Raw genomic sequence first — 23,723 nt, forward strand, 5'->3', positions numbered from 1 at the left:
TTAAATGATCTTTATACATGATGAATTTTTTTTCAACCAGAGGGGATTATTGAATATAGTAGGTGTTTCATCATTTAAAGAAAAAATGGAGATTATAAATGCTGTATCCAAAAGCCCCACATACACACACACACACACAAATACAAGCAAATATGTATATATGATTGCACCTCAAAAAGTGTGTGGGAAAGTGAAATTAGAAGACACATTTATTGGGGCTAGCATTGTGGTGCAGCGGGGTCAACTGCTGCTTGCATAGCTGGCATTGCATATTGAAGTGCCAGTTCAAACTCTGGCTACTCTGCTTCTGATGCAGCTTCCTACTGATGTGCCTGGGCAAGCAGCAGCAGATGGCTTAAATGCTTGGATTCCTGAAGGGGGTTCCAGGTGCTTAGCATCAGCCTGACCTAACTTCGGTTACTCTGGACATTTGGGGAATGAATCAGCAGATGAAGATATCTCTCTCTTTTCTCTTTGCCTTTCAAATAAATAAATAATATTTCAAAAAGATAATTTTATTTTAATACACAAAGTTGTTAAATCCATGTATAATTTTTTCAAGATACGCATTTTTCATCCATGAACTTTCTGGAGTCTTCATCTATATGTCTGTGTGTGTGTGTGGGGGGGGTGAAACTTTAAAAAATCACAGGAAAATGGAATTTAAAAATAAGCTTATTTTTGGTGTAAATTTTTAAATCTACAGATAAGTTCTTTTTCATAATATGTATTTTTATGAATTCTTCGTAGACCCTGATATATTTGTCCAATATTCCTAATGCATTTATAATGGATCATTTAGGCAGCAGATCTATGGAGGGGTGCAGTAGTACTGAACTTAGAATCAGGAAGTTTGAGCACTAGTGTCAGTGTTATTATTAAGTAGTTGCACTATCCCAGAACAATTATTTAAACTGAGGCTTCCATTTCCTAATGTCTAGAATACAGTCTAGATATTCCTTATGACCCATTCCAGCTGCAGAATATGAGCATATTGAACTTCCTTTTAGGATAAAATTGAGAATCCTCTCTATTATTCATGAAAGGCCAGTCATGGAAACTGGAAGTAATTTCTGATCTATTAAAAGAAACTTGGCAGCAGATTTCAAATCAACTCAAAGGGTTAAACACATTTTGGTTATCTAATTATAAATACGTGCAGGAAGGAAGAAAGGGAGTAGAATTCAGATAGATTCAGGCTGGTTAAAAATGATAAAAAGAATGATTGCAGATATAGAGCAACCATTGATTCATATTGGCAAATGTTAGAGCTAAAAATAAAGTGCTTTATGATTGCTAGGAAACAGCTAGAGATAGTGCCTAAAGCACCTTGTTTTGTTGGTAGGCTGTGAAGCCTTGTGCAATGGACTATCACAGACTACAAAGAACCAGTTCACTGTCATTTGGCACTAACACTTCTTCGTCACTTGTAATTTAAAAAGTAGGGCACAAAACAGATAGATTCCATAATTGGCAATGTTCCTAGGACCACTCAACTCAACTAATCAGAGACCTACACCTCAATCTTTACATGGTAAATATCTGATTAGCAACTGAAATATATAACTATGATTTAACATGCATTTTTGTTGTCTTCATGGGTATGTGGATAATGAATACTGCCATTAAGTTAATTTAACATTATTTAGTCATCTGCATTCTACAAGGGCTTCGAGTAGAATTCTCATAATTTCCAGTCTCAATTTTGCCTGATTTTTTGCTCCTGAGGATTTCCTTTAATGAAACTGCTCATTAACTAGTGCTGAGGCCTGCCAATCACGAAGTTGTTCAGATACTCCTTACTTCAGGGTCCTCAGTTTTCAGAAGAGCTGTCTGCCTATAACACGGCTATGTCCACAATTTTAGGACATCCTCAACACTGGTTGTAAGCTTTTTCTCATTGTATTTATTGTGGTTTTTAGTTTTCAATTTTTTATTCAAATTTTTACTTATTTGTTTTTATTTATTTGAAGGGCAGAGAGATGGAGAGAGAAATCTTCCATCACTGGTTCCACTCTAAATACCTGAAATAGCTAGGGCTGTGCTAGGCCAAAGCCTGGAACCTGGAACTCAGCCTGGGTTTTCTATGTGTCAGGGATGCAAGTACTTCAGCAGTCACCTGGTATGATTCAGGAAGCACATTAGCAGGAATCTGGAATCAGAAGTAGAGCCAGGATTCAAACCCAGACACTGTGATAGAGGATATGGGCATCCCAAGCAGTGTCTTTTTTATTTTTTTAAGATTTATTTATTTGGTAGAATTACAGAGAGAGTGAGATATACTCAGAGAAATCCCCCATCTGGTGGTTCATTCCCTAAATGGCCACAATGGTTGGTCCAGGCCATAGTCAGGATCCAGGATCCCATGTTGGTGCAGGGGTCCAAAGACTTGGGCTATCTTCTGTCTTCTTTTCGGGTTGCACCAGCAGGGAGCTGGATCAGAAGGGGAGCAGTCAGGGCTTGAGTTGGCACCCATATGGGATTCCAGCATCGCAGGCAGCAGCTTAACCTGGTTCCATCACAATGATGCCTCCCCACCAAGCATTGTCTTAACTCCTAAGCCAAATGTCCACTTTTATTGTGTGTGTGTGTTAAAATAACTGTGTAATTGTGTCAGCATTAATAAAGCTATGTTTCAAAGTCAAGGTTTTAATCACAGAAAATATATGAAGGGTCAAGTTTACCTCTTTCAAAAACAGTTTCTTAAAATTCATTCAAGATACTTACATCAACGATCAAGAAATCCAGCCAGCACCAGGCATTAGTGAAATAGGTTTGAAATCCATAAGCTACCCATTTGAGAAGCATTTCCAAAATGAATATGTAAGTAAAGACCTTGTCAGCATATTCTAGCATGGTTTTGATAGTCTTTCGCTGTTCAATATATATATCTTCAAAAGCCTGTATCAAGAATAGATTATTTTACTGGAATGGTTTGCCTTCCATAAATATTTGAAAAGATAGCTTAGTATAAGAAGTAAATGACTTGGTAAGTATTAGCTAATATCTTCTAAGCATCAAACATCAGGAAGTATCTAGACCAAAACAAACTGGGAACATGATGACAGGGAAATGTGAGTGTCTTTATTCATTCAGTAAATTCTGTCTTCCTTAGTTCTCACTCCTAAGTCTCTGTCTCAGTTACTGTGGCAAAGACATGGTTTTAATGATGTATTATAAACTGAGAAAATAACTAAATGTTCTGTGAATGAGGGATAGAGTTGGCTTATTCCATTATTACTTTGTATGATTTCCTGAATGATCTGGCTTATTTTGAAAAAATAAGTTGATTATACATGAAGAAAACAAAATACATTTTCAGTTTATAAATGTTAATGTGATTATTAGGGAAAACTGGATAATGTTTGACAGGGAAGGTAACATAGTTACAAAATGTCTCTGGTTGTCTCAGTGAGGAAAACATCTGTTAAATAAACACCAAATGAGAAATTCCATCTGTCTGTTTCATGGTCTTGATTTATTTTGTACCAGATTTTGTAAAGTTAATTCCTGGGTGCCATGCTCTGCAAGGCACAGATATACCTCCTGTTTTGTTTTCTAAACTTAGTGTATGCTTCTGGGAGTTTTTGGAGACTGAGCTGTTCAACTAGAAACTGATTCTTGCTAATATGCATTTCACTCACCAAAGCACCACTACTGAGCAGGATCATGAAGACAATGAAAGTCTCAAACCAGTTGTGTTCAACAATACTGTAGCAAGTTTTCCGAAGATTCCACCAGATCTTCCCCTTCCCTTCTTCTGTACTTACTTGACAGAATGGAAACTTTTTAATACATCCTGAAAGACAACATTAAAGATAATCCATTAGAAAGATGTATTTTAATCTTAAATGAGAGGAATAGAAGATAAACTTTCTTGCCCCCTTTTGTTTCCAGTCTTGGTTCATCATTTTATAAGCTAGCTGGGTACTTCATTCTGTAGTTATCTTCAGTATTCATCCTGTATAATGGATACTTCTCAGACTTATATATTCAGAAAACTACTTAGAATTCAAGGAACTACTTTTATTTTAATCATATTTACTTGAGTAAAAATGTTTTCATTCTTTGATACCAGTCAGGATCTCTTTGCCTCAAAGACACTGACAGAAGTAGGGTCCAGGTGCATCTTTCAAGTTGGGAAGAAAAGTACCTGGTCCGAATTGTTGATTCATATTTTTATATTATCCTTGGTTGTTTTACCATGTTCTTTTCATGCATAGAAAATCCTGTTGTCTTCTCAGGTATTAGCCACTATCAGTTTTTCCAAGCTAATTCATTTTCAGTCTCGGTTCTCTTCTTACACATATGACCCATCGGTCATTATCTCATTTCTTTTCCCCCTCTACCCCCAGTCTTCATGGTATTTCTAAAGTCCATGTATTCTTCTGCTCTCACTCTCTGAAATACTACTCATCAGTTCAAATCCAATCACACTGAATCAATAAATCTTTCTTTCTTGATTTGTGTGCCAAACACTGTGCTGTGAAAACAACTAAGGTGTTCCCTGCCAGCCAGGGCTCTCCAATGCAGCTAGGTCTCACAATAGCTCTGACCACAGCTCAGAGTGACAGCATGGGCTGGGATATAATGATTGAAGCATCTGTAAATCAGCACACCACTGACAATGAAGAGATTGAGTTATCAAAGGCATAACATTCCTGAATCTGTAATCTGCAATCTGTAATCCTGTAAGAACAGCTTTCTCAGATTCTGGAGGGTGAGAGAAAAAGACATTTCACATCATCCTATTTGGCCAGGCATAGTCATTGTTATAATATAATCCAGAAATATAAATAAATTCTTTGGAAGAAAAGCAGAAAACAATGTAAATATTCCTTTACCATTTCTTTTAACTATTTCCTTCAAATGAGTAGTGAGGGTACTTCAAATATTTGTGGAAAATGTATGCTATGAAAAAAAACTGCATAGATTTCAAAGCTTTGCACCAAAATAAACATCTTTTTATTCCATTTTCCATGAATTTTCTGAAACACCCTTGTCTGTTCAGCCATGAAAAAGAGGAGTGATTGTGTTGAATCATATTTGATTTTGTTTACCTTCAGTAAAACAAGCCTCTGGTTTAAGGTCTTCCTCAGGTTCAATTTCAGCTTGTTCACCTTCCCGGGGTGGAGCAACATCAACTGTGCTTCCTTCAGATGAGCTAGTTGCATTTAATTTCTAGAAACAGAATCCCATTTAAGAGATGTGATTTTTCACCCCTTTTATTCAACTAATTGGAAACATTCTGTCATACTGTGAAAAAGTGGTAGTGATAACATTTGATTCTATTGATATTATTGATAATTATGTATTAGTAATTTAACATAATTAAAGTCCTGCTATTCAAAACAATATGACAACTACTCAGATAAAAAAGGTTAGACAGCATTTGATATGGCTGACTTGGAAAGGACAGATTATACTGATCAGCTTGTGTTGTGATATCCATTTGTATATGAATGCCATAGGAAAATAATCAAACACATTATGATGCAGGCCAAACCAAAAATAGTTTGGTCAAAGTTTGGTATGCTGACACCTCCTAATGATTATATCAATTAAAATGCATTGAATAAAATAGTCATTTCCTCTTTTCCAGATGGAAATTTTCAGAGGGCAAAGAACATTACCAGTTGTTTCTAAGTACTGTCCATGTTTCTGTAATTTTAGAAAGGAAGAGCAGCAAATTAACATTAGTCACAGTCATTATATTTCAACTTTGAGCTATATTTTTCTCTGGCTTATATAACTTTCTTCTGACTTTACTGGGAAAAAATGATGGATCTCTCATCTCTCTCTCTCTCTGTCTCTCTCTCTCTCTCTCTCATCTCCATCCCTCTCTCTTGAACTGCATAAATGAATTCAATACTTGCCAAAGAATTCTAAATGAAATGGAAATTTCTTCCCAAATGGCATTGTCCAGAATCTGAATAGACTTTCATTAGGAGCACATTCTGAGTTCAACATGTGATCAGGCGGGGACTTTTTCCTTTAAATCAATCACTGTGACATGCCATATGGCTAGCAGAGCTACTTTAATGTTACAAGAATAAATATCTAATAAGTTCTGTGCAATTACTTGGAAAGACATTATGAATGTTCAATGTGTATGAAACTGATGTGATGACATAACATACAGCACAACTTCGATACTGTAAAGCTTTTAAGATGAAAGAACAGCACATGGACATGTTATTGGTTTCAGAGTCCTCATTAATTTTTATAGCTAACTCTTAGGGTCACTTTGCCCTAGCCTTCTGAAAGAGTTAATGTGTTATTAAAAGAAAAGACAACAATTCTGTAAATGCAGATCACACTTAGGGAAACTGACTCAAGATTCCTAATTTACATAAGTAATAATACAAATGTAATTTAATATTTTAGATTGTGAACTTAGTCAAGAGTGGTATCCAGATTGCACTTTCTATGTATTTCTTGGGAGGGGACATTAACCATGTTCAAGTATATATGCTATGAAATAACTCCAAGTCAAAATATAATTCTGTGATACAGTATGTCCTAGACTGGAGCTTACTAAAGAGGGAAACTAGCCACCATTTTTGGATGATGGTCCTTAGGATCATTATGGTACAAGACCTTTTATCATTACATTCTTCTATATTTTGGAGAGGAGGGGAGTACCGATGTATTTTCTTCATGAAGAGTTTTCTGCTTCTGATAACCATGAAATCCTTATTCTTTCAAGAAGGGCCAGGAAAGCTTTGCTATGAAGAACTGTAGCAGGTTCTGTAAATAGTGGGAGTGGGCATTCAGCCAATTGGTTAATACGCATGATTCCACATGGGAGTATCTGGATTCCATTCCCAGTTCTGGCTCCTGCCTCCATCTTTCTCCTTATGCAGACCCTGGGAGGCAGTAATATTGGCTGAAGTAATTGCGTTCCTGCCACCCATGTGGAAAACCTGGATTGAGTTCCCATCTCCTGACTTCCCAGCTGCCCCGGGCATTTGAGGAGGGAGTCAACGAATGATAACTCCCTCTATGTATCCCTCTCTCTGCCTCTCAGATTGATTAACTGGGACCAGTGCTGTTTACAGCAGGTTAAGCCGCTGCTTACAGCACTGGCATCCAATAATGGAGCACTGATTCAAGCCTTGGCCACTCTGTTTTTGATCCAGCTTGCTGTAAATGCTCCTGGGAAGGCAACTGAAGATGGCTTTGGTGCTTGGGTCCCTGCCACCCATGTGAGAGATCCAGCTGGAGTTCTGGGCTCATGGATTCACCTAGTCCAGCCCCATCTGCTATGGCCATTTGTAGAGTGAATTGGCAGATGGAAGATCTCTCCTTTTCTGCCAAGCTGCCTTTATTAATAAAAAATATTAAAAATAAATAACAATTAATTAATTTGGAACCCCTTCCCATTCCATTATCTTTCAAAGATACTGTAAAAAGAAAGAAAATAATTGGCAACTATTTTCTCTCAACAGCTAATACCTTCCTTCCAATTTCACTGGTAGTTTACAGGTTAGGCTGGTATTTGATGAGTGACAGCAATAATATCCATGGCAGACACGACAAGAAATTAAATTATTTTGAAGTTAATTACAAATAGCTTCATGTCTCTTCTTTTCGGGTAATTAATTTCAATAATTTTTTCTGAGCCTGGTCATGGTCCACCTTCTCCATGAAGCCTTTGTTCCTTGCATGATTTCTTCATGCTAAATTTTATAGAACATTTAATCCTTTACACTTGTTTTCTTTGACCGAATATTCTCATAAATACATATATATATATTCATAAATGTACACACAAATATACCAAGCACACAATATACATACATATATATATACCAAAAGATCCAATATATCACAAAGCATAGGCTATATTCTAATAGTGATGTTGAGTTCATGAAACATGAATAAATGAATGATTGCATTTTATGTTACTTTCATGGAGAGAATTAAATATAGTGTTTAGACAATTTCCTATCTTCATATTTATAGAAAACACAATCATGGCCTTGACAGAAGTCTAAATAATTATGCTAGAAAATATAATTGAATTATTTAATTAATAACATTTTAGTGATAAAAACATATTGCTAAAATGTTTCTCTAAAGTACTGTAGGTGTTTAATAATGAAATATGAGGAAAGTAAATAATAAGTATATACACTTATACACATATACTTGCTCACTTGAAAACTTCAGAAAATATACTCACCCTTCATTTCTTATTTTAGCACTGTTAATATAATTATGAATTATTTAATTTTTCATATTATAATTATCTCCCCTATATTTTAAGGTATCATATATTATACAAATACTTATTTGAAACAACACTTCAGAGCACAAATAATTATAACCACTAGCCTAAATATCAATTGTATCAACTGTTTACCAAGTAAGGATTTCTGGATATTATATTTGTTACTGGTATGATATTCAGATTATAAACACTTGTGAATTGGTTAACATGCTTGCATATTAATGATCTCAATATTTGAAGTACTCCTGTATACTCTGCATTCATTCATCTTATGATACAGAGAGACATGTTAGTGTACCTCTATCTGTCTGGCATTATGAAACACAGCCTATCTCTTAGGAAAGAATCCTGTCCCTGTTCTGCTCTTCTCCCGGAAGCAGAACGCTTTTACGTGAAGAATTCCTTCACTCTTAACCACAGTCTCTCTAAGTGTAGGGATAAGATTTTTAACGTAGGCTCTGAAGAGCTCCTCAGAAGAGGACTTGTGGGCACTGTTTATAAGCCCCAGATGGCCCTCATGAACCAAAGCTCAGATGACAGTAGGCTAATATTCGCTTTAGTTCCTTCCTTGTGAAAGTCAACATAAGATCAACTCTCTTGAGTTACAGAATCAGGCTTATTCACATTTTATTCTTAATAGTCAGAAATGACACTACAAAAACCCAGGCCACATTTATCACAGGAAAGTACACTATATGCTTCCTTGTACAAAGTTATAAAAATATTGTATCAACTTCATAAAATTTCATGTTATTAACTTATATACATCAATAAATTAAAGCTCGAATTGAGTTCTTATTAAATTATACAAACTTACCAATTTATGATATATTATTGTCTGATACATTTTAGTCACTGGATGCATAAAGATATTTACTGCTATATTTTTAAATCACTAATTTGTACCCTAGAAAACTAATCATCTTAAATTTTGTACATTTATATAATGTTAATAAATGAAACATTTTGTAATTAATTTGCCATTCATATTCTACTAGTAGGTAGTTTGTGATATATGTAGTCATAGCTATTTCAAAATGACTTCCAAATTGATTTTAAAGCATGTAACTAATTTAAAAGCAAGTGATTGAAGAAAAATACAAAGAATAACTTACTTTGTTTATATTGCCATAGCTGTGATACTACAATGATATAAAAAAACAAAGCAAAGAAACCTGAAATGAAATTTATCAATATTAAGGAACTTAATGATCATACTAATTAACTAAAATTAATACTTGTTTTGAAGTAGCTCAAAAAAACACAATTGGAAATACAGACACAACAATATAAAGCTTCCATATAAAGCCACATAACATAGTACAAGTTCAAACTTGTTTTCTTGTACTATTTTCTCCCTACCCCTTCAATATGGCACTTAAAAGATTCTTCCATCCCTTGTAGAAAGTACTGAGTCTACAGAAGGATGATGACTTATGCTCTACAAATGCACGCTGGAAAGCAGGTTGTAAGATGCAACATTCTCCAGGCCTAATTCAGCCACAGAAAACATGCCTGGCTGTAGCAGAAGCCCGGCGCAATGCTGTGGAAGCTGCACATTTGTCCAAGCACCATGTCCTCAAGACATGGTACCTGAACGTGAAATGTTCGAGAGGCATCACTATAAATACCCCTTAGAGGAATGGGTTCATTCAAGATCAAAAGGACAGAATTAACACCCAAATAGGCCATGAGACCATTCCCCGCCCCACCAATAACATGACCTTATATAGAAATTCCCCCTTGTGATGAATATCGCTTTGATTTTTATCCAATTAAGTAATGAAATTTAACTCAGAGATAGAAGAGAATGTTCGCAACTGGCCTACTTCCACTGAAATGCGCTCACATTTCACATATTTTCAGTCAGCTGTCAAATGTTTGACTCTCACAAACTGCTGTATGATTAAATAGACAAAATAAAAGATTCAGCCATTACAGATTGCCTTTAAAATCTAACCGTTGCTCTCAGATAGTCTGGATTTTTGTCTTGCTGATAGAAGAGGAAACATTTTTGATCACTCATCCTACCAGGGCCTTAGTCTGATTTTTTGGATATGCATATTCATATCTTGACTCATAATATTTCAATTGAAGAACAGGCAGTCACAAAGTGAGGCCATTAATTACTTGTACAAGGCAAGGAGAGCAAGACTAAAACCCATAGCTTTTTTTTTCTGAACATTTATACTATGGCTAAAAATATGAATCCCCAGCCACTGGTTTTGCTTTGACATGTATTAAGTGTGCAATACCCCTAGTGCTCCCTTTATTTTAAAATAGCCTCAATAAGAACATGATATGTAAAACAAAAATAATTACGTGGTAGTTGAATAGTAGGGTTGAAGAGTATCATCAAGGGAAAAGCAAAGGGCAATTTATAAGAGATGCAAAAATTCCCATCTGAACTGGTCTGTGCCTCATAAAAATCTCCTCAAGCTCAATTTCACAACCTTTCAGCATCACAGAGAAATTTAAAGCTGTAGTGATTCTCCATTGCTGTCCAAAATCTAAAAACACAGCACAGCACCTTTCCTAGAAGGGCACATGCTCAGACCCGAGTCAAGCATCTACTTTCAAAGATTCCAGAAAGCCTTTGCAAAGGAAGCTACCCTGGGATAAACATGGTATAAAATGTAACCTTCCAGTACCAAGTAATTCTTTTCTGCTAGTGAAGCAAAAATGAGCCAGATTTTCTTCAATGACTAACATTTTGCTTTCCTCCCAAAACAACGCAAGAAAAAATTGCATAAATCAACAAGGATTGCATTTTCCCCATTTTTCAACAGTAGTTTTATTTCTGAATTTGTTATACCATATGGCTGATTCTCAATTATACCGAGAAAAGAACACATTGTGAAAATTAACCCTATAGGTAACCCTAGACTCTAATTCGATATCCTTTGTCACCAATATCCTTGGAAACTGCCAATATGATTGTACTTTTCACTTTTTCTTCATCATTTCCTTCGCAGAACACAAACATTGGCTGAGAAATCAATAAGCAGTGATACCAACAGGATAAAGTAGAGTCAAAGAATAAACTAAAGGCTCAGTTAATCCTCAAGCCTACAGTCTTCTTGGGAGAAACCCTTTCCTCTTCCTAAAACTATAAGTAATAAGTAACCAAAAGTGTAGCTTTTCTAAGTCTCTTGTTTTGCTTGTTTAGTTTTGGGTAGAACATTTAGGGAAGAATTAATGTAATTCAGGAAAATTCTAAATCAAAAGTGGGCACCCTGGACCAATTACTCAATGATCAAGATGCAGTGAATTTTTCATCCACATCGTGTTTCTCTTCTCTTACTTTACAGTGATCACTACGATTTTGCAGACCCCTGAGTTAACAACTTCCCTAATCCACATGACAACACAAGATATGTGGCACCCAAATGCATATACAGACTATGGCCCTTCAGCTCCAAAAACTCATAATCATCCTACACATTTTTTTTTTTTCCAGAGCCTTTCTCCAGGAACATGAAAGCAAACATCTCCATCCGGAGCACACAGATTAGACAGATTGACAAGTAGATTCAAGGATCTGAATATAATGATCTGAAAGTGGCAGTACTATCAGAGGAAAAAACCTGTGAGGCTCATTGTGGTAATATAATTTACTTATAAGGGCTGAATCATCAACAAGGAGGTTGTGGTCTTGTTAATGAAATAAAAGCAGAGAAATAAAAAAAAATGCATGCTCTCTTAAAGTCCTTGTCTATATTGAACCTTAAACATTCCTATCATGTTTTAAAACAGGTATCGTAAATCCTGTAGAGCATGCAGTCATTGCTTTTAAAAGTCTAAAAGTCTAAACTAGAAAATTCACTAGCAGAATTATTTAATACTGGGACTGCCCGTCTCGCCTGACCATGCTGTGATGTGTCACGATTCAGCAGAGAGCAGCTGGGCGAGACTAGCACTTCCTTGCCACGGCAGGGGAAGGATCATAGCTGAGTAGCATGCAGGCCAATCGAAGTTCACTTAGAAAGTGATTGCACATGGAAAGCTTGCTTGGGTAACCTGGGTAAAAGTGGTGGCACGAGCCTCTGTCTGGTTAAAAAACACCAGAGCTGCGTTCTTGATGGCTCCAGCTTGATTTTACCCCTGTGAGAAGTAAGAATGGTAAGCAGTGAAGGTCACGGTAGGATATTGATAGATTGTGTTTGGAATTCAACTTCAAATATGATCGTTAAAGCATTCATTCTATAGCCTTCACTCAAGGAAGACACACCAGTACTCTTTTAAAGGTTAAATTATGAGAAAAATCGATAGTTACATGAAAGTTTGAAGAAATCATGATTACATGAACTTTAAAAATATAAAAATACAAGTCTACATTTAAAGCCTGTTGCAAAATTTTTATAGTTTCAATTTTTTCCAAGATAAAAATAATCGCTATTTTAAAATGCAAGCCTTTAGTTCTCTTACAGTTTTTCATTGAAAAGCTTATGCTTATTTGCATATTTGCCTGTTTCTTTTAGAGCAATGTATTTATACAAATATAATACGCACACAATAACACAATTCATCTTTCTGTCTCTAACAATCTTCTAGAGTTCATTTCTCCCTTACTGCACCAGCCAGTCATACTTCATTATGAAAATAGAAGGAATAGATTAGGTATGGTTTTTAAATAAGACCGAAGTTAATGAATAATTCATTATCTCCTCTTAAAGCAGAAATTTTGTACAGTTTTTAAGCAAGAAATGAGTAAATCTAGCATATTTAACCTATATGGATTGCTTACTTATTAGCAAAGAAATAGGTGTTCTGCACCCTCCAAAGCACAGCTTAATGTTCTTTTGCAACTTTTGGTGAAAAAAAACAAACAAACAAACAGAAAAACAAAGCCAAGAAGTATGAATGAAAATGCTACCATATGGCTATGTTAATTTTAATGTGCATTTATGTGTGTGCACATCTGTAATAACTTTAAAAAAAAAACACATCTGAAATGTGACCAGTGTTTAATATCAGCAGTTTTCAAAAAATTTCATATCAAAACTGCTTTGAGTTTCCTAAGTCTGCTCTATGATGTTAGAACATGAAAACTTTTGCTTTTTTTTTTTTATAAAATCATACTTTTTATCTTGTTGTGAGCATATATGAGAATTGTCCTATTACTTTTTGGAATTTGCTAGTAGTAATTTTATCAAATCATCCACATAAAATTTATTATTGAAGTTAATATTACCATTGAAGATAATTTGAAATAATTTGAAATATTTTCCTAGCTTTATAAAGACATAATTTTACATTACTTTGATGATTTTTCCAGTGACATATCTGTACATTTTAAACAACTGCATCATATTCTGGAATTGGATTCCAGGTATTCACAATAGCTTGAAAGAGGATAGAATACTTTTGAATATATAAGCAATAAAGATGGACGTTTAGCATAGAACTTAAGAGAGCTGTGTCCTATAGCAGAGAGCCTAGGTTCAACTCGGCTCCACTTCTGAGTCCAGCTTCCTACTAATGTGCACCCTGAGAGGCAGCGGTGATGATTCCTGTTGGGTCTCTGGACAGCCGCTTAGGAGGTCTGGATTGAATTCCCTGGCCCAGCCTATATCTCATTAATCCAAATTTAGGATATTTCAGCCATTAAAAAGATGTGACAATGATATGATGATGATGCAGTATTCTTCTAGGCAGTCATTTGAGATATCTCTGGCTATTTAAAAGTTCTGTAAGTATTTTGGAAACAAACTAGTTGAAGAAAAATGAGATATTAACTTGCTGTAAAACTAATAAGTCTCCCAAAAGTGTCTCTCCTTCTCAGGATTTCCCACCTTTTCCTGATCTTAGCTATACTTGCTATTTTGTCTTAAGTCTTCTCATATTTTCACTTTATAATTACTTCCTTGGTGAGCTCCTCTTTTTTTTTTTTTTTTTTAAGAGAATCCGCATTATCAAATCTAGTTTTAACCCTGACCTCTTATCAAGGCTCTGGTTCCCAACACTGTCGCTTATAATTCAGTATTCCCATTTAAATTCTTCCCACATAAATCTGCTAACCGTTTTGGAAAGACCATCTCAGTAAGTCACATTACCTTTTTTCAAACTTCTCAGATACTTTACTAGGATTATCAAATTTCCAGTTACTCTCAGCTCCTTTTACATATTGCTCTAGCCCGAAATTTCATCACCTAATTGGTATCAAATGATTATTACTACATTTACTACAATAATTTCACATCTCTCACTTGAAGCTGTTGTGATGTTTAATATCAAATAAATGTCCCTAAAATATAGCTTTCATTGCTTACCCCTGCCTCAGAGTAGACAGTAGCTCGATACTGACTATGCCACTAATTCCAAACTCTGATTCAAAACTTGTTAATCCTTTGGCAGGTGTTTAGCATAGCTGTAAAGACACAGCTTGGAGATGCCCACATCCCATATCAACGCGCTAAATTTGAATATGGTGGCTCCACTGACTCCAGCTTCCTGCTGGTGTACACCCTTGGAAGCACCAATGATGGTAACTGGATCCCTGCCACCAACATGTGAGACCCAGGTTATGTCCCTGGTTCCTAGCTTTGGCTTGGCCCAGCCCCAGCTGTTGTGAGTATATGGGGAGTGAACCAGTGGATGAAAGATCTCTGTCTGCTTGTCTCTCTGCCTTTAAAATAAACAAAATTAATAAATAAAAATTAAAAATAAATTTTACAATCTGAAATTATCTTGCCCACCCAAATATAGTCTCCATTAACTTCTAAACCAATATTTTATTTCTGCTGATTGCTTCACTTCTTCATCTAAATACTGACTTCACTCTCAATACTGGTTTTCCTTCAGTGGGTTTCAGCTTTTTGCTTTCTGTTCATCCATATTTTATCCAAACACTGAGACACACTTCATTTTCATCTGCCCTCTTTAGCAACTACTCTTTCTGTTTTCACACCTACAGACCTATCTGCTGTCCTGGAGGATTAAACTTTTTAACAGATCTTTAGTGGTTTTGTGAGTTAGTGTTCTCTTTTTCTAACATGTTGAGATTTCCTTGAATGGGAATCATGGTGCACAGTGCTTTCTAAACTCCGCCTATTCCCTCACATTCATAAGAATGCCAAGTTCACAAACTGTGCTTAATAAACTCTTGTTAAATAACTGATGTTTCCCTTAAGTAAATCAATGTCAGGTAATGAAAAATACTAAGAATTGAATTCTTAGTTTACCAGAATGAGCAAAATAAATTAGAATTGAAATCACTAAGCAGCTTTTGAGTGGGCTTCAGAATAAATGTTACTGTTTCATTTTGTATGTATTTTTACCTTCGCAAAATATTTTCAAATTTATATTAGAATATATTTTAGCAGCTCAAAAATGCCTGAAAAAAAATCAGGAAGCTGTGAGTTGTAACATTGTCCTCTACTTACTATTAAAAGGATTTCAGATTGAATTCTGTTGGTATATTCACTAAAAAAATGTTCCAAGTTGTTATTTTTTTCATTTCATTTCAGCAGGTTTCCCCATTGGTGCTCAGTTAGTTGTCGCCGATCAGGGAAAACAAATGATATTTGTCTCTTTGGGACTGGCTTAATTCACTCAGCATGATGTTTTCCAGATCCCTCCATCTTGTTTCAAATGACTGGGTTTCATTGTTCCTTACTGCTGTATAGTATTCTATGGAGTACATGTCCCATAATTTCTTTATCCAGTCTACTGTTGATGGGCATTTGGGTTGGTTCCAGGTCTTAGCTATTGTGAATAGTAATCCAATGGTAGTTTTTTTCACTTTGTATTGCTATATGGGCAAAATGTTGAAAACTTTACCTAATATATACTAAGCTGATCTTCTGTGTACAAAGAGAATTGAAAATGAATCCTTACATGAATGGAAGGGGAGAGGGAGCGGGAGAGGGGAGGGTTGCGGGCGGGAGGGAAGTTACAGGAGGGGGGAAGCCATCGTAACCCATAAGCTGTACTTTGGAAATTTATATTCATTAAATAAAAGTTAAAAAAAAATGTTCCAAAATATGCTCACAAAATCAGACATCATTGGTCTGATTCTCATGGTATCAACATCATAGCCTCAAGCTAAAGCGTCTGTCACAACTCCACGTCTGCAAGACTTATGACCCACTGGTATAGTAGAAGCCCATACATAAATCGTAGCAAAATATTTTAACCTTATTCTCACAACACAGAAATGAGGAATTAGTGTCCTGAAACTACTATCAAAGATACTGTGAATTCTTATCCTACAGTAGAAACAGTTTCCTTTCTTCTTCTTTCTTTTCTTAACTTGTTTTCAAAAAACTAATTTTATGACAGTCAGAGTATGTTTCTTACCTGCACTTTAACCACAATACTTTTCAAGGTAGTTCTTCGTATTTCCAAGTTTATATGAAAGATTTTATAGATTTATTCAACCTTTATTGGGAAAATTACCAGCAGTTCTACCTGGACCTTCTTAATATATATAATACTTCCAAAAATTAAACATTCTATCACAATGAATAAATCTTTCCGACATGAAAAATATACACAAACTATCCACATCAAAAAATTTCATTCCAGAACATAATTGGATTAAAGAGACAAGACTTTGGCAATTATCACTAAAATAGATTTCACTACAGAACATAATGTAGTATAGAGTAAAATGTGTTAAATAATATCTCTTCTTTCGGAGTCTAATTCTTAAAACAGATTTTAGTTGTAAGAAAATGAACATACTGATTATTAAGAATGATTATTTCCTGTGGACACCTGAATATCTATAACTAGACATTCCAGTTTCTCATGATTTTCCAGTGTCACATGTGGCTTGCAATACCACTTTGTAAAAAAGCACATAAACAGAGCAAAATACTGCGAGACCATAGTGTGTGCTTCTCACACTAAAAAAACTTAAAAGTTTTCTTACCTCTTTGCTTTCTTCTAGTTCTGACTCACTGCTGAACTCTTCAGTATTTAAGTTTTCAAAGTCAGATTCTCCAACAGCAATTGGCACTGTTACAGTGAGGCTGGGGTTGTTTATGAATGACATGTAATCATTTTCATCGATTACATACTTCTCAACACTACTTCCAGTGCCTACACCACTGGTGGTTCCATTTCCATCTTTAAGATAATTAAGCTCTTTGCTTATTTCAATTCCAGTATTATTGGAAATGCAGCTGTCTATTTTGTTGCCTTCATGGATTTCTAGAACCTTTGACTTCCTAAAAAAGGCTTTTCGGAAACACTCCTGTATCTTATCTTTCACATAGTCAATTCCCTTTTGCATTCTTCCTACTGCAATCTGGAGATTGTTCATTTCATTATCATCATCAGTAGCAGCAAGATTATCTGAACTAAAGGAACTCAACAATAAGGCCAGGAAGAGATTCAACACCTAAAACAAACAAACAAATAAATAAACAAATCTGTATCAGTACTGAAGTAGGCATAAAAATAATAGCATACACAGGGACTTCACTGATCTTTGCTAAAATTATTTCAACAAAGGCTCCTTGAATGCTTACTGTATTCCAAACGACATGTTTAAACCACATACTATTTAGAGAAGCTAATAATCTTCTAAGCTGCTCTAAGGACAAAATGGTAAAAACAAGCAACTTTTATTTCCTACTAAAATGGCAACTAGAAATCAAAGTTTCTAAGAGTTAAATTGTGTCTATTCAGGCTTACAAGTGAAGACAAAATCCTTCATTTATACTTTTTGCTACTGAGGGAAAAAAAGGCACATTCATCTTTCTTATACTTCATCATACAGTTTGTATTTCATGTTGGTAAATAATGAATTCAGTTAGTTAAAAGCCTACAGATAAGTGCAAAAAGCAATTACACTTGAAATACAATCTCCTTCCATATAACAGTAGAAATTTCTAAATACAAATTATGTAAGGTTTAACACATTTCCCATCAAATATACTGTGAAATTTATGTGTTCAAAAAGCTCAACAGATGGAAGAGAATCTAAAATTATACCAAGGTTTAGGCTAGACCCATATAATGTAAATTACTTTTTCCTTTTTTAATGAAGAAAATATGAGGTAATCTTAAATCTCAGCAAACTAATGGGATACATGGATAAATTACCCAATTAAGTGATAAACTAATGCAGGAATAATTCATTACTTCTGGTGGAAAAAGGAAATGTATTTATTGAAATATTTTTAGCTTGAAATGTGGCTCTTGAGTTTCCGTGTATGTTACAGAATAGGAAAACAAAAACAAAGCAAGAACCCCCGTTTGTTCCTTATTTCTGTATTGGAGCTTGTTCAAAATCTAGATCTCCCTTAATTTACTATTCTGAGAAAAAATTACATGTTTACAGGGATCCCACTGGCATTCCTTTCTCCAATCACATTTAAAATGTCCTTTTCAGAGGGAAGGCCCAGTATGACTGCATAAACACTTTGCCCACACATGACTGAGAAATTTAAGCATTAAAACACATAAATATACAAACTGTGTTTTTACATTCGTACTTTTAAGTCACGGGTAAAAGTAAGTCTTTTCAATCTTGCCAGTGACATACTTATGAATAATGCAAATTTAATCATTTATTTCCTTTACTAAAGCAAGTTCATGGAAGAATATATTTAGTTTCCTTTCAGGATGCTTGCATAATTGTAGTTCACAATAAAAATACAAAATACTCTATTTCATTGAAACTTATCAAAATTTGATATGGGTGAGAAAGTAAATACTATAAACTATGAATATGTGAAAAGCCATTTCAATATAGAATAGTTGTATTTTTAGAATCAGTAGAGAGCATTATCTTATCAAAATTAAGTTGAGATAAAGTTAGTCTTGCTGATAAAAATATATCGTATTTGGAGAAGAATAAAAAAGGAAAAATCAATTTTTATGCCATGCAAATTTTCACAGATATACCTTATACAATTCTCATATCGACCACACAATTTCAGTTTTGTTATTGAAAGATCATTGACTGGAAGCCTGAATATCTGTGAAGTTAAGCAACTTGATCAAACTCAGAATGCTAATAAGGAGATTTGACTTTGGGCCACTTAATATAAAACCAGACGTATGTTTACTGCTCAAGAAGACTTTTTTGCCATCTAATATTCTCATTTGATAGCATTTACAGTACATACATACCACAAGGTTTCCGATGACCATGACCAGCATGAAAACGATAAGGCACATGGTTTGACCAGCAACTTCCATACAGTCCCACATGGTCTCTATCCACTCTCCACATAGGACACGGAACACGATCAGGAAGGAGTGGAAGAAGTCATTCATGTGCCAGCGGGGGAGTTTGCAGTCACTGGAAATCTTGCAGACACATTCCTTGTAGCTCTTACCAAACAGCTGCATGCCGACGACGGCAAAAATGAAGACAATGATGGCCAATACCAAGGTGAGGTTACCCAGCGCCCCCACGGAATTGCCAATGATCTTAATTAGCATATTTAGTGTGGGCCAGGACTTTGCCAACTTGAAAACTCGGAGCTATAATCAAGTGAAAATATATTCTTAGTAGCAATCATAATATAATTTTGGAAGTTAGACATTATTTTGTAAGTACCCCATATTGTTAGACCCACAACTTATGAGTGTAAAAACTAAAAAAACATACTGAACTAACTCAATTTCAAATCCAGAAATAAACAGTGTTAATAATACTGAAACTGTAAATCAAATGACAATATCATTTGAATGCAAAAATAAAAAAAGATACAACATATCTAAAGCAAGAAATAAAACCTTTTGATTTATAAAAAGATACACCTCAAATACAAGTTAATATTTTGATTAGAGACATTTTTAAGTTTGGCAAAGTGTGTCTTCTTCAGACTATTTTAGAGAGTAAAAAGAAATGTTAAAAGGATGATTTATAAATTTTAATGGAATGTTATGATAAAAGTGAAATAAACTAATTTGGCAAAAAACATAGAAAGCTTTCCTGCAATTGAAAGACAATTACTTAATGTCTGACAGAATTATAAATATTTTTCAATAAAATTTTTTGTTATAATTAAAAGACATGTTATACTATTGCTTACAATGCAAGTGGCATCAAATATTTTCCTACATATTGTTTTAAAACAGGTCTTATTAATTTATCAATCAAGTAGGATTGATAAAATCCCACAATTAATTGGAATCTAATGTTTTGTTTGCAATTATTTACAGGTTATAATGCAAAAAATTCAAGAGCTTAATCTACAATTTTAGAAAATTCATTTTGTTTTGGACTATGCCCTATGTATCTATTCACTATGAAACGTTAAAACAATTTTTTTCATTCTTAGAAAATAGTTTACATGTTTTCTTGGAATATATTATATATTATATGTGTATAATATATATTATATGTGTATAATATATAATATATGTCTATATTAATATAGATATAAATTTAAAATATTGTTAAAGGTACTGGATAGTCATATAAGTACAAATTTATTCCATTTCAAAATACATATTACACCCACAAGAGACAGGATATAAGCATAGTGTATTCAGATACCAGTCTGAATGATCGCAGTACAGACAATCCCTCCACATTGGCAAGACCAAGTTCCATTAAACTGAGACTGACAATGATTCCATCAAAGATATTCCAGCCCTCTTGAAAATAATAATAGGGATCCATGGCAATAATCTTGAGAACCATTTCTGCTGTGAAGATCCCAGTGAACACCTGAAATAAAATATAGATCAGCACTTCAACAACACTGAAAAACTGATTCTGCAAGAATTTTTAAAGAACACTAAACAGTTTGAAGTAAAAATATAACTACCTAACACTTAAATTTAACCGATCAATTCAAGCTTAGTACTTTTCCCTCCAAGGAAATGTTATAAGAGTATTTGCCTTATTTAATCAATTTTCTGGATTTCTAGGAAGAAATCTGATTGTAAAACATTTCACAGCCCACACTTTAAAATCTGATACTGAATAACAACTGCTATTTTATTGCCCTTCCAGGTATGCTATTCTACCATCAACACAATCAAATGCATTTTGGGTGTATTATTACATCAAGAATGAATTATTCATTCAAGAATGAATCTACCTATTACCAGAAGTTTCTAAAAAATTACTCATTTTGTTTTTGAACTGGAGAGTTTTTGTTAAAGGATGCTATTTTATTTTCTGTAATTTTATAAATGTTCTTGAAACAAGAGTGAGTTGGATGCTAATATTTTCTAATAATGAAATTTGAATGAATGCTCAGAATTAAGGTTAATGGATTAACAGAGAAAGGAATTGCAAGTTTAATTGAAACCAGCAGGAGAGACTTTACAGCATGCATTTACCCTTAATTAAGATTAATAAATTATCTGAGTGACTATATATTTACTTCACAACAGAAAGAAAAATAATGAAATACACACAAAATTTGCCTTTCAACTTGAATACAGAGGCTAAGCCATATAGTAACAGGAAGAGTTATAAAACTCTCGCAAAAAGTCTTTTAAAGCATTTCTCTTAATTCACTATAGGTAATAGCTGCAGTTCATGACTGTAAGTCAAGCTTACCATTTACCAAGGTAAATTGGCCTTTACCTTGAAGGAACTCTGTCAAAATAACAATTTTAAAATTATTCGCTTTCCTTTAATTAAAAGAAACCTCAATCCACTTTACTAATGTATAAATAAGACTAACATCTCATTTTCCCAATCACAGAAAGATCCCAGAGAAAATAGCTCAATTGCAGTTATTCATGCACTCACTGAGGTAGAAATAATATGCACTTTAAGGAAGCATATAGAATGAAAATACAGACATATGGTGGACTACACACTGAAAAATAATTGTTTTCATCTAATAGAATGACACCATGGGATTTTTTTTTAAAAGTAGTTAGTTTCCCTGGTGAATGCAAAATAAGTTCTAACTTAGGCAAATTTTATTTCTTACCTAAAACTTTCAGAAGTTACTACTAATTTGAAATAGGCACCATGAGATAGAAAGATATTAGGTAATGTGAGCTAGAAACATCCAGACAAATGATCTACAAATAGCTTTTCCTACAGAAAATCATAAGGCGATGTTTTCAACCCTTTTGAAATAAATAGGCCTCCTGTATTTAAAAATGTATGGTACCCACATGGGAGACCTGGACTGCATCCTCAGCTCTTAGGTTTGGCTCCAGCAAGCATTGGATGTTGTGGGCATTTGGGAAGTGAACAACCGGCTAGGGAAGCAGGATTTATCTCTCTCCCTCTCTCAAGTAAATAAATAAAAAGAAAGACAAAACAATTTCAGAAAAACACAGGACATCTTAGAGAAACTCAGCAGAGATTTAAGGTCTCTTGATACTCAGATTTAATCAAACCAACCAATAGGGAAGGAATATAATTTTATGTACTGTAGAAACAGAATACAAAAGGGACACACTGATTTATGGTAAGATTGAGAATGACACAACTATTTACATTCTTTTGTTATCAATTCAAGCTCATCCTGTTCTCATCTATTAAGTGAATATGTAATCACCCAATTACCAATAAACCAGTCCACAGAAATTGTTATTTTAATGATCAAACTAAAAACTCCATATAAATATAATATACAACCAGCTACAATGGATAAGACAGATAATTACCCAAAAGAAATTCTCCCTCTCCATACATATACAATTTATATGCATGTATTATTTTTCATCTATAGAAATATTTATTATAAGGGTCGTTAGGGGTATCCAATAGTATGTGAAAAGTTACTTTGTAATCCATGCAATGCTTTATAGACACGATGCTATTATTAATTATAATACAGAAATTTCAGCCAATAGAGATAGGTTAAGTATTCTCCTATTCCTGTGGATACATTATCTGCGCTCTCTATCACAATGAGCCTTGTTTCCCACACAGTGACCTGAACTTGCTGATCGTTCTATCACAAACGATCCATCCATCTCTCCTCCTATCTGCCTACCTCATTATTGTCCTATCAAAGTCATAGGTCTGAGAACTATAATCAAGTCTGATGGAGTCATTGTTTACACATTTGTTGAGAAAAGAGACTCAAGGATACGACTGACATTTTCAGAAACACCTAGAGATTCAGCATGAACACTTGGACTAGAACCCAGATTCGGTGTTTTCATCTAGTGCTCTCCTGCTTAATCATCCTATTCTCCCAAGCTCTTTTATCCGGTACAACCATTCCCAACGGCTTCAACATTGGAATTCTATGAAAACTTCAATTTCCTGATGTATTCTGACAAATTTCCAAAATCTTTCTTCACCTGTTCAATTTCCCTAACTGTCCAATATCCTGGGAAAAATACAAGAGCTAGAGCAAAAATATTTTCATCAATATTTCAAAGGAAGGTCTAAGAGGTTAATTGCATATATTTAAGAGGAAGGAAACTGTTTATTGAGCACATGCTAGGTGCTGGGCACAGTACAATGTGTTTTTGTATTATCTCATTCGACCTTCACAACCATTCTGGGAGATGAGTATTATTACACTCACTTCAATGATAGAAAACAGATTTGGACTGTTTACTGTACTTTTCCAGAACCTATATTACT

General features: G+C 34.4%; 1 protein-coding gene across 13 annotated transcripts in view; it reads right to left on the bottom strand.

The window, feature by feature from the left end:
• LOC133766378 (sodium channel protein type 3 subunit alpha) overlaps positions 1 to 23,723 on the bottom strand; it is a 79,904-nt gene that overhangs the window by 19,124 nt on the left and 37,057 nt on the right. For all 13 annotated transcript variants that reach the window (XM_062200100.1, XM_062200087.1, XM_062200073.1 and 10 more), the window contains 6 exons: positions 20,703 to 20,876; positions 19,325 to 19,681; positions 17,115 to 17,585; positions 5,061 to 5,181; positions 3,645 to 3,799; positions 2,728 to 2,901 (listed from right to left, as the gene is read on the bottom strand). In XM_062200100.1, the coding sequence (XP_062056084.1) occupies positions 2,728 to 2,901; positions 3,645 to 3,799; positions 5,061 to 5,181; positions 17,115 to 17,585; positions 19,325 to 19,681; positions 20,703 to 20,876 (1,452 nt within the window). The remainder of the gene's footprint in view (positions 1 to 2,727; positions 2,902 to 3,644; positions 3,800 to 5,060; positions 5,182 to 17,114; positions 17,586 to 19,324; positions 19,682 to 20,702; positions 20,877 to 23,723) is intronic.

The sequence above is a fragment of the Lepus europaeus genome, chromosome 1, assembly GCF_033115175.1.
Source record: "Lepus europaeus isolate LE1 chromosome 1, mLepTim1.pri, whole genome shotgun sequence".
NCBI classification, from domain to species: Eukaryota; Metazoa; Chordata; class Mammalia; order Lagomorpha; family Leporidae; genus Lepus; species Lepus europaeus.